We start from the raw sequence: 12,299 nt of genomic DNA on the forward strand, positions 1-12,299 counted from the left end.
GCCTCTATCTTCAGGCTAGCCCTGATGGAGCTAGGCCAGCCTATTCTCTCCCTCACAGGCCAAAGGATGACAGGTAAAGCCAAGCCAACATTTTTGTTCTTCACTATCGAAACCAGATAAATTTTCGTGGACCCCCACATACAACTTGTGCACCCCCTTTTTTTCCACGCCAATGTAGACCCCCGTTGAATCTCCCGTGGACCCCTGGGGGTCCACCTGGACCACTTTGGGAATCACTAAGCTAACCCTTAATACTGCTTAGGTATACACAAAAAAATCAGACCTAAGTGCCAAGATACTATTATCCTATGGGTTAACCGGAGCCTCTGTTGCAATGGCAAAATATCAACCGATTTTAAATATATAAACAGAGCAACAGAAAGGAAAGATATGGTCCTGTTTGCTAATGAATACAATTATCTAGCTATGAGGCAAAGTGGGGAGGTCACTGTTTCTATTCAGATCTTTGAAACAAGCGGGTCTTTATTGCCAAAATGAGCCTCATGAAGACACAGTTTTAGATACATCACCTCTGAAATAAATGTAACATTACAGAAACACAGCTGAATCTCTCAGACGGCATTTGCTTGATATCAATATTTAACTTAGCTAAATTGAATGGCAGAATTTCACCTGTTTATTATTAGTATGTATGGTACTTATCCTCCATTTCTGTATCAATCACAACTGATGTTAAGACTGCACATTAGAATGTATATGCTTTGCTAAATATTTTGTACAGTGTGTGCATTTGTCCTAGAAAAGAACTCAAAGGATAAAAGAAAAATAAGAAAGCTCTCTCTACTATCGCTCACTCCTAGCAGTAGGTTCCCAACAATGCTGGCAGAAGAACCCTGGGAAAGTGGAAAACCCACAAATAAAAAACACCTCTCTAGCTATCTCCAGGTCCTCCAGAGCAATTCTGTGGTCAACGTCTGCCAGAAATTGACCACAGAATCATGCTGGAGGACCTACAAATGCCTAGAGAAGTGTTATCCCTAGGACTCTCTAGGTACTTCAGCACAACTCTATGGTCAAATTCTGGCAGAGCTGCACTGGAAGACCCCAGAGAGAACAAATTCATCAAATCCATAAGTAATCAAATCCGTGAAAGTCAAAGTTGCAAATGTGGAGGGTTAACTATAAATTCAAAGATATACTTATGGCATTATTAGCTATATATGAGAGTGCTCTCACAGTCTGGGAAAATCCATTTACAGCTGTATATCCAGAGACACCTTTGCCCCCCTCCATAACCTTTCTTCTATGATGTGTCATAAAGGATTCATCCAGACAACCACGAATTCCTCAACCTCCACGTCATGAACTCAGTATCATGATCAGTGTCCATTATAAAGCTGACTGAAGGCAAAATATGATCCAAGGCTCCATCATTTAAGCCTGCCACAGATAAGGAGTGAGGAGCGTGGGCACATTTTCTATTCCTGGGCACTTTAAGACTCATTAACTAAGTTGGAACAAGTGCATCAAAGGCTGCCAGGTACTCTGAAACTCTGCAGATGGGCTTCTTCTATGATCCAGGGCCATCTAGAACCCAGCCGTCTCAATGTCCCCAAAGAATATGAGCTAGACCAAGGAAGATTTCACAAAGCCTTAGGGTCAGAAGCATATACACACACTGCCATCCCCTCACAAACACACAATGAAGAGGGGTCCTTTTCTATTCAAAGAGACCAACGAAGTCATCCTTTCCCTGAAGTTCTGAGACACTGGAAAGGCTAGTAGTGGCAACAGCCCACAGTGGCATTTCTGACTGTATTAGACTCTGCAGGGGAGTAACCCAATATTGCTTCCTTTCAATAAATGCAGTGCTTTTTGCTCTGGAGGTATTCTACCGTATCAGATACACTTTGGGACAACAGCAAGAAAACTAGAAACCAACTCATCAGTTGTGCAGATGTGCAAAAATTCCAAGGAAGTATGGTCACAAGTGAAACTACCACAATTGCAAAGCCAAATTAACCTAAGCGTCATGTTTTGGCCTCACAGTGTCTCCTTTAAGAAGGGCATTACCACTCTTGACTACTTTATAGAATTCGGTCCTTCAGGCTATCAATCATGCAACTGTTACAAGCCGCTATCCTGAGTCAAACTGCGAACTTCCAACAGTCAGAGCATTGTTTTGGGGAAATTCATGCATGCAAATGCCTTCTCATTAAGATGGGCAAGGATTGCACTGTGAGGGGGCCATTGCATAAGCAGCAAGGAATGCAAGCATACGAAGTTCACATGGCTAACAAATTCCATCCCAGCGGAGAGTGGATTTTGATTTTAAAGGCGGCACTAGAAAGACTAATGCAGTGGTCCGCAAACCGTACACTTTAAGAAATTTTGGACTTCAGCTCCCAGAAGCCTCAACCATGTTGGCCAATAGTCTGGGAGCCGAAATCCAAAACGTCCCTTAAAGAGCACAGTTTGGGGACCACTGGACTAATGGGAGGTAGCAGTTTTCAGAATGACACATGCTGCCTGTTCCCTCAATACTCCTCCCTTTCAAGCCAGCTGCGTTTGAAATCTCTGCCAAAGTAGCTTCCCAGTAAACCCATACCTAGGCCTCATTCACACCATGAAAATAATCTGGGATGAATCCAGGTTGAATCCTTGCTGTTCACACACGTCCCAAATGCATTTGATGCACTTTTGTGGGGAGGCTGGCACTTAACTCAGAATACAGTATTCAATACCAGGCCTTTTCCCAACTTTTTCTGAAAGATCCACATCGTTGGCAGTGTGAAAAAGCTTCCGAATCGATTTGGATTGCTCTGTAGCATTCAAAGGAAGGGGGACGGGTCCAGTTTATCCCGAAATGAAGGCATGTGTGAATAGCACAGGCGTTACAATGACTCAAAGAGATTCTTGAACCCAAGCTGCAATAAGGTGATTTCCATGAATGACTCCACCTGCATTATGAATAAATCCACACACAGGAGAAAACTGGAGGCGGCAGGAGAAGAATTCATTGCCTCCCTCAAACTGCAGACCCCTGCAGGCTACCTCCAGGTAAGCAGCACACCAGCATCAAATGGATCCTTACTGACCCCCAAGCAGCTGCTATGTGCCAGGTCATGCAAAGCAGCCATCCAGGGCTTACAGGAACCTGCCACCGTAACACTTCCTGCCTTCACCACAATCCCTTTTTTGTTGGGGGGCAGGGAACAACAACATTGTAGAAGAAATGGGAAATGAAGTCGCTGGCAAGGCAGAAAATGATTTTTGTTGCTCTAAGCAATGGACAGGTTAACAAGAAACTATGGCAGTTATCAGCTGTGTAAAGGGGCCATGCAGCACCTTTGAGGGTAACTGGGAGAAAGAAGTACGTAGCAGAAGCTTCTATAGATTTAGTCTATTCCATCCGATAAAGGAGTAGGTAGGCTGAGTCTATGAAAGCTTATGCTACAAACTTCCTTCTTCCAGTTAGTCTTAAAGGTGCTACAAGACCCCTTTGCATATTGACGTCCCAGCCTAACAAGGCTAGGTCTTTGAATGTGGCAATGATCATCTATGTTAGGAAAGGTGAAGATGTCACTTCCAGGTCAGCCCCAATCCTTTTTAAGCATTTTTTCAATACATCCCCACCAAATGCCAAAATACAGACATTTTGACTTTTTTTAATATAAAAAAATTACTGCAGAAAACTTTCTGAAGCAGTAGTCTAAATGCCCCCCAATCCACAGAAAAGCAACGTAAGACCTGGAAATGAGAAGTAGTAGAAGACTTCCAGGGCCAACTTTCGGGGCAAAAATCCATCAATATGGCCTGCCACAATGTCCAGAGTTGGCTACAGCTGCATTATGTGAATCCTCAAAAAAAGCAGATTTCAAGCTGTTGAAATTTATGAAAAGACAGAAGAATCAAAAGTTGTGAGTATAGAGCAAAATAAATGTTCTATGAAACCAGATGTAATAGAAACTTAGAAGTAGTTTAAGTGGAAGTCCCCCCCCCCTTACACACGGTTAATTTTCAGATATGTATATTGCATCCTATATGTTGTGGAAAATGTAAAGCTGTCACTTTGAATCTGTATAGATTGTTAAACTTTTTTAAAAAAAGAGGCATATACTTTTGCAAATCTGAGTATGAACTGAGAGCAGAATCAAATTAGGAAACTCTCCAACCTCCTTTTCCATGTATAAAATTATAACATGTATACATTCAAGGGGCATCAGGCCTTCAAATCACAATGGTTACTCTGCATTCATGGCACAGACAAATGTGTGGCAGCTGTGCTTCTTAGCCTCTTAATAGCCTCCTTGGAGCATGTCATTCAATTCAGTGGCTGCCCTCCTGGCTGAAGCCCTGAAGGGTTAATTGTTGTTGAAATAAGACAGTTGTCTCCATGTCACTGCAATGAGACTGACACAATTCAAGAAAGCTCCATCTGCCAATTAAAGATGGGGATGAAGCCATCAGACATCTGTCAAGAGGAGAGACAAAAGGTGTCAAAGCTGATCCCACGCAAGCCAAGCCACTTCCCCAACGGACCCTGTCCTCCGAGATAGAAACAAAGGCAAAAGGAGTCGCTGTGTTTACACTTCAATACTAGGAGGAGTCCTCACTCACTAAGGATTGCATCCATAAGTGGATCACTGCGTAAGTACTTAGGCGTGGGCACTGGGAAAACAAGGCCGTTTCTTCCACAAAGCCCAAAGGAGCCCCTGCAAGTTAGCAGTTTGGTCATTTCCCACCTTCTACAACTGGTTTTCCAATTACTCAGGCATCACATTCACTACTAATAATGTGAAAGCCTGGAGGACTCGTCCCTCTCTTCCCAAAAAAGATACTTCAGCACCAAGGCATGAAATAGAAATATTGGAGGGAGGACCAGAAGCTCCTATCAAATATTCTATGAATACATAAAAATTTAACACAGTGTTTGAAAAGAATCAACAATCAGATTCAAAGGGTAATTCTTTTTGTAGCGACAATTTCGATAGGCTTTGACTTGATAGTAAACAACCCACATTCTTATGCAGGAAAAGTACTTTCAAGTGTTGCAGGATAAGAACATATTCAGTAACTTCATTCAGGAGTGTAACTTAGAGGCCTGCCGTGTATTCTGTCTCTGCGACATATACTTCTCCATATTCTTCTATCTCTGGCATAAAAGGATAAATAGATACTTGAGCACCGGGGCACATCAAACAACAAGCTGGCATAGTTTAAAAAAGTAATTTCTGCCATTCTTCCACCCGGTGAAAGTTCAGATCTAGCAGTTATGGAACATTCAGTTAATAAGGTCAGAGTTCTGAATACGCTTCCTACAGAGTAAAAGCCATTAAGTCCAGTGAAATTCATTTCTAATTAAAATGCAGAATAGTTTCAGTTAGGTAAATGAACTTGAGGTATGGTAGCATTTAAAAAGATAAATTGTTCATTTAGAGGGATGTAAATCAGTACAAATAGTTTGTTTCAGGATGGTTATTTCTCCTCCTATAATACTCAGTGCATGCATTGATGGTTGATCGATTAATAAATCACTTAATCAATACTCAACTTTTCCCCAGGTGGTTATTGTGATTTACTATGACAGAGTTCAGCACAGTTAAATTAGCTTAATTCTGAAGCTATTGTTAAAATGGGACTTCTCATATTCATACTCTGCTTGGTTATTTCTGCTTTCTTTAATTACATTATCTCCCAACATTTGACTTTCACCTCCCTGTATTTTGTAAAACTCTATTTTGGAAAGTGTAAGGTCTCAATGTGGCATGGACAGTGTTCCTTTTAATCAAAACGGAGCCACACAAAATATAATTCAAGGGGATGGGACTCATGTAGGAAGAAGGAAAAGTCAATCTCTTCCAGCCATTTGACACACAAACAGCCTTTGTGGACAGGCTGCCAGATGCTGATATCATCTTGGATAAGAATGTAAATATTACAAAGTTTGCTTCATAGTCAGCAACTTTCTGCCTTGAATTTGAACTCCTCCCAGCCCATAAGGGAGTTCACTGTACAAACTCAGCAATGCTATTACTGCCAAGAGAAGAAGCCAGCAGCCTCCATGGAAAACAAGACCCTCTCCGGTTACGATAAAAGTGAACACGTTTCACCAGAAAACACATAGATCAATTAGGGCTGCCAAAGGCCAGAACAAGGATGCACCAGGCAAACATGTGTGCTTCAGTGGAGGCAAAATGGCATATTATACACTGAGTCCAGCTAACCTTTGACCAACTTCCAGAGGTTTAATGCAATCGCAAGCGCGACGTCTTAAGCTGAAATTCGTATGTCAAGTTTCACTTCCCTTTTAGATGAGATCTGCCTACAGCTCATAATTTCCACCCGAGGAAGCAGTCAAAGCCTGGCTGCAAAGAGCTTGAGTCAGAGGAGTTTCTGCTCAACAGATGCAAAGATGCAGGAATTCAAGAGTAGAGTTTTGTGGCAGACTAAGGGACTTTAAGGGAAAGACGCACCATGCCATCCCCATGCAAACCCAATTTAGCTGTGGACATCAGGGAGAAAAGGCTGCATCTGCACAGCAGAAATAATCCACATTGACACCACCTTAACTGACATGGCTCAATGTAAAGAATGCTGGGAAATGTAGTTTGTTGTGGCACTGGAGCTCTCTAACACAGAAGGCTAAACATCTGACAAAGCTACAGTTCCCAGGATTCCATAACACTGAGCAGTGGGGATGTAGCCTGATGATTGCATTGGGTTTCAAGGGGGCAGCTCTGGGTTTCCAAGTGCTCCTTCACTGAGTGTTATTCATCAGAGCATGGACCCAATATGATTTTTGCATTACAAGGCTTTTGTATCAAAGGTCACTTGCTCCATTCCTTCCCTCTTTGGGGAGTAAAATGAAGAGGTCTGAAACTTGTGCTTCTGTTTTGCTGCAAGCCATCATTCATGGGAGCTGGATGAAACCAGCAACTGTGTTTTGCTGCAAATCTCTTGCTGTTCCCAAGATTGTATCACTTTGTATGAACCCAAGTGGCCCTTTCGACAAATCCTCCAAAGGATGTCAGCTTCCTATTGACCTGGAAATGAATCCACGCAAACATCCATCCTCATGCACTGCAGGCACACACTGCGCTGTACTTCTAAATACCTGTTGCACTGATGTCCCTTATTTTTTACAAGTACTGTAGACTTTAAATATAAAACACACACACACACATGCAACATTATAGCTGGAGTTGCAGCTGCAATCCATAGTGAGAAGAGATGAAGACCTGTAGGTACTACTACAAAAATGTGGCTACACTAGAAAGAACCAAGTTAAGGAACAACAAGACTTAAGAGAAGAAGACAAGCAATTTGGGAATTACGGCCAGGGAAGTGTGCAAAGGACTGGAGCCTGAGTAAACTTTTGGCACCCAGCTACTGAGGTTGGCAGTGAACCCTCATCCCAGCAAAGATGCCAGTTGCATCCCAGTATACAAAAACACCAAAAGCAGTTCATAAAAAGTGATGCTTTTTGTTCAAACCACTTTCACTACATCTAGCTCCATTTGTTTGAGCAGAGTATTTAAAAGCTGGCCGAGGGAGGAATCAACTCTTTTGAGAGGTGGTGTTGCTGGAGGAGAGTTTTACAGACATGACAGACAGCCCCAAAGCCCATTAACTGGCTCCAAGAACACACTGAGCATAAGAAAACTGAAATGACTGAACGGAGGCTATCGTGCTTTAGACACATCATAAGGCAACCAACCTGACTCACTGGAAAAGACCATACTGATCAGTAAAGTGGAAGGCAGGAGGAAACGAGGAAAGTGGATTGATTCAGCCAAGGAAACCACTACTGCCTTGATTTTGCAAGATCTGTGCAAAGGTCTCCAAGGGTCTCTTGGAGGTCCCTCATCCCTAGGGTCCCTGACAACAAAGTACTTAAAACTTTATTTCACACAAAGCAGTCAGACACGCGGGAGGTTTGCACACCAAGGTAACTTTTTATACATCTCGGTTAAAAGAAACGCAATGTAAGCCAGCGAGGCCAGAAAACCACAGCGCTTCAGAAACACATGAGAACTCTTGCTCAAGTTTGGTTACTGCAGCTAATGAGAGCGTTTAACATGATCTAACATCCAGCCTGAGCAGTTTTTCTTGTGCCTTCGTTCGTTTCCTGGCCATTTCTGTACGCTCAGCATTTTAAAAAAAGAAATGTAGCTAGTAAGCAGTTATAAATGACAACTCTTGGGTTAAGAAAGGAACGCCCTTCCTTGATCAATTGTTCACCCTGATTGTTTGTCAATTGGCTCAAGAAAGTCCGCTGTGGATGTTAGCTTTAGCTGATCTACCAGGGAAGGGAATCTGATGACAGGTTCTCCTCTGTGGTGGCACCCTCTCTTAGCAAACTCATTTATTTACATCTCTGAAAGCTTCTAGAGGCTGGTAAAACACTTTGTTTTGGGAAAAGGTCTCAATTCTGCACAAAAGAGTCCTGAGCCAGACCCAGGCCTTTCCAACTAGGGCTGGGAAACACTTCTATGTGAAACCCTGGGTAATAACCCCCAGCCAGTGTTAACAATATTAAGCTAGATGGAGTGGCGGTCTAACTCAGTACAACACAGTTACTAATGATGGCTCCGCTAATATGGTTTCCATACCTGGCCTGGTTTCTTTAAACCTTTTGGATCTTTCTTGTGGCAATTTGTGTTTCAACGCAGTCCTTAAAATGGGTTGGCTTTTTATTTCCAAGGAGAGCATCTTGATTCAATGAGAACCAAGTCTAGAAACAACTGCTGAAATGTTTTGGTTCAGATGAGAATGGTACAGACGCAAACTGATTAAACAAACCCAGATCTGTAGGTACAGAATAGCCACGCTAGAATAAAAGCTGCCAAACCCAAGCAGACAAATCTCTACCATGTCTATTGGGGGAAGAAAAAAACAAACTACTGTGTAGTGGAAACTGGACTAGGATGCTAGGCGACCAGGGTTCAAATCAGCCATGGAAACCCTCTGAACAAATTCTGTCAGGTTTGCCTTAGGGCAGTGATGGCGAACCTATGGCACACGTGCCAGAGGTGGCACTCAGAGCCCTCTCTGTGGGCACACATGCTGTCACTCTAGCACAGAGTTTGCTAGAGTTTCTTACTAGAAAGCCAGAGGGATGTGGCACACTGCAATAAATAAGTGGGGTCTGGGTTGCAGTTTGGGCACTCAGTCTGTAAAAGGTTCACCATCACTGCCTTAGGGTCTCCTTAAGCCAGACACAACTTGAATGTAGACGACGACAATTTGCAAGTACGTCCTACAGGAGTTCACCGGCATCAAGGGTGTGCCTTCTCTCTTTATCAGGTGTGGTAATCTATTACCTTCTGGTCACAGAAGTACACCTCCATTCGGCACAACGTTTATCATTGCTTCAGAGTTCTGGATCCTCTGCCCTACAGCCTTAAAAGTGGTAAACCAGCACCGTTAATATTCTCAACACGAACAGATAAAATAGTGCCCCTGTAAAAATACTACGTCCTAAAAAGCTGTTATGGAACAAAAAAGGTTATCGTCCGTACCACAGGTTGGACCTCAAATAAGAGGCTGCTGTTAAAGCCCACATCATCAAGCAGAGAGGTCAGAAGTACTTATCCCAAACCCACAGATGAGATTGGTCCTGAAGCCCAAACAGTTGACCTGAAGAGGCAGGGAGGTTTTTTGGGGGGACAAGGCTTTTAGGGATGTGACAAGAACATCCCACTCCTGGGATAACAGTTCCCAAGAATAAAGGTCCCAAGGAACAAGGGCACAGCTTAGCAAAGGATGCTCAAAGCCAGTGGCCCCAAAATGTGCCCTTTAAGGGAGTTTGGACTTGAGCTCCTAGCATCCCAGGCTATTGGCCAACATGGCTGAGGCTTCTGGGAGTTGAAGTCCAAAATCTCTTTAGGGACCAATGCCCCAATGTATTCCCTATGGGCAAGTATTCTTCAATGATTCCCTATGGGCAAGTATGGTTTTCCCTATGGCCAAGAACTGTCATTTGTCAGTGGTCCCCAAACTGTGCCCTTAAAGGCATTTTGGACTTCTGCTTGCAGTATCCCAGACTGGCTGGCTGAGGCTTCTGGGAGCTGAAGTCCAAAATCCTTTGGGGACCACTGCTCTGAGCAACCACCTTCCCCTTGTTATGTTGTTTATGTTGGCTGCCAAGGCAAAAGTGATGCCAGTCATGCAATGAACTAGAGAGGAATGAAGCCAGGCAGCAAAGCCTTTCCTCAAATGTCTGGCTATGACAGCCACTTATTTAACCCCAACTAATTCTTCTACTTCCCCCTCCTTCGGGACTGTAAACCCGAGGCACATCTCATGTAAAAGACTGTACACCATCTGGAGAGTTTTTTTATTTTGTTTAAAACTGAGCAAAAGGTAAACATATTCCTTCTTGTCTTGTGTACAAAGAGACTGGAAGCATTTTCTAAACAAGTTCCCTGGAACAGCTGCCGACTCCCTTCAGCAAACCTTAGAAGAAAACTGGTATTTTTGCAAGGAGCAACTGGGAACCTTCATCCCAGAAATGGCAAGAGATGCTGGGAATTTGTATATATATATATACAAAGGATCATCACCTAACCATTAGGAAACCCTCTCTCTTTGACGACTGGGCCTTGCCACACAAGAGCCAATGTGGCGTAACGGCGTGAGCCTTGAACTATGGCACCGGAGGCCAGGGTTCGGATCACTGCTTGGCAGGGAAACCATCGCTTGACCTTAGGCAAGCCATGCTCTCAGCCTCAGAAGGCAGCCATGGCAAACCTCCCCTGAACAAACTGTGCCAAGGAAAGCCTGCGAGGTTTGAGCTTTACACTGAATAAAACAAGGTGGGTTAGGATCATTTAGAAAGACAGAGCTGTATAGAAGGGGGTCAGGGATGGACAATGTATGTTTGTGTGTGCTATATATATATATATATATATATATATATAGTATATTTCAAGGGTTTATATCCCACCAACGGCATTCAAGGCGGACTACAATAATTTAGAAAGATAGAACTGTATATATATATATATATAGAGAGAGAGAGAGAGAGAGAGGACGATGTATATAGTTGTGTGTGCATATATTTACAGTATATATATTATTTCAAGGATTTATATCCCACATTTCCCCAGAATGGCATTCAAGGCGGGTTACAATAGTTTAGAAAGACAGGTCTAAACAGAGAGGGGGGAATGATGTATATATGTGTGTGTATATTTAAGGGATTTATATCCTGCTTTTGTCCCACAATGGGATTCAAGGAGGGCTACAAATATTTAGAAAGACATAACTATATGTGTATGTATACATACATACATACATATATATAGAGAGAGAGTGTATATATGTCAAGGGTTTATATCCTACCTTTCCCCCAGAATGGGATTCAAGGCGGGCTACAATAATTTGGAAAGACAGGTCTATATCTATATACGGGGGGGGGGGGGGAGAGAATGATGTATATATACGTATATACGTATATACAGATACACACACACACGCGCATATATTTAGAGAGAGAGGGAGATGGGGGCGTGGCCAGGCGCTGCCCTCCGCCCCTCCCCCTCCCTTTCCAGCTAATAACGGTAACGAGTAACGAAAAAAAGAGTAACGGGTCTCTGAGGGGGAGAGGCCCTAAGTTCCGACTGACCGATGGTGGAGATGAAGGTGGTGTTGAAGGCGTCCTCGCTGAAGCGGAAGAGGAGGCAGGTCTTGCCCACGCCAGAGTCCCCGATCAGCAGCAGCTTAAACAGGTAGTCGTACGTCTTCGCCATCTTGACTCTCGCGCAGGGAGCCGGCGGCGGCGGCGGACCCAGCGGCGGAAGGGGCGGGGTCAAGCCACGCCCGACCAATCGCCTAACACGCACGGCGACGCCACGCCACGCTCGCACTGGCCACGCCCCCTCAGTGCCCTCCCTGCCAGAACGCGGAAGTCAGCGCCTCCCGCGCCGGAAGTGGAGCCGCCTCCCAAGCTCTCCCGCCCACCGCCGCGCGCAAAGGCCGCTGGGAAACGGAGTCTGATTGTTGCCAATGTGGTGAATTTCCCACGAAAACGGGGACTTTTCAGAGCTTTTGGTGTGATTTTGGCGCCTGGCTCTATTTCAGTGCATTTTTGGTGACTTTGGCCCATTTCAGCTCCAGCCCTGACTCTGAGAAGGAGGCTGGCTACAGAGCAACCAATCCTGCTTTGGAGTGTCACACACTAACAGTTTTCAGCCAATCAGAGAGAGGACTGGAGAGTGGTCGCCGACCCCGCCCTCAGGAAGTGCTCTCTCTCAGCCCCTGGCTCCCTCTTAAGTCTAGCTTTCCTAGACTTAAGTGTACTTCCTCAGGTGCATGGGAATTGTAGTTCATTG

General features: G+C 44.0%; 3 protein-coding genes across 4 annotated transcripts in view; 1 reads left to right on the plus strand and 2 right to left on the minus strand.

The window, feature by feature from the left end:
• RAB8B (RAB8B, member RAS oncogene family) overlaps nt 1–11,775 on the minus strand; it is a 31,368-nt gene extending 19,593 nt beyond the window's left edge. The window contains exon 1 of the mRNA XM_042471413.1: nt 11,594–11,775. Within this exon, the coding sequence (XP_042327347.1) occupies nt 11,594–11,717 (124 nt within the window). The 5' untranslated portion in view covers nt 11,718–11,775. The remainder of the gene's footprint in view (nt 1–11,593) is intronic.
• MINDY2 (MINDY lysine 48 deubiquitinase 2) overlaps nt 1–12,299 on the plus strand; it is a 689,230-nt gene that overhangs the window by 476,964 nt on the left and 199,967 nt on the right. The window lies entirely within an intron of this gene.
• MYO1E (myosin IE) overlaps nt 1–12,299 on the minus strand; it is a 568,767-nt gene that overhangs the window by 372,065 nt on the left and 184,403 nt on the right. The window lies entirely within an intron of this gene.

This window comes from Sceloporus undulatus, chromosome 6, assembly GCF_019175285.1.
Source record: "Sceloporus undulatus isolate JIND9_A2432 ecotype Alabama chromosome 6, SceUnd_v1.1, whole genome shotgun sequence".
NCBI classification, from domain to species: Eukaryota; Metazoa; Chordata; class Lepidosauria; order Squamata; family Phrynosomatidae; genus Sceloporus; species Sceloporus undulatus.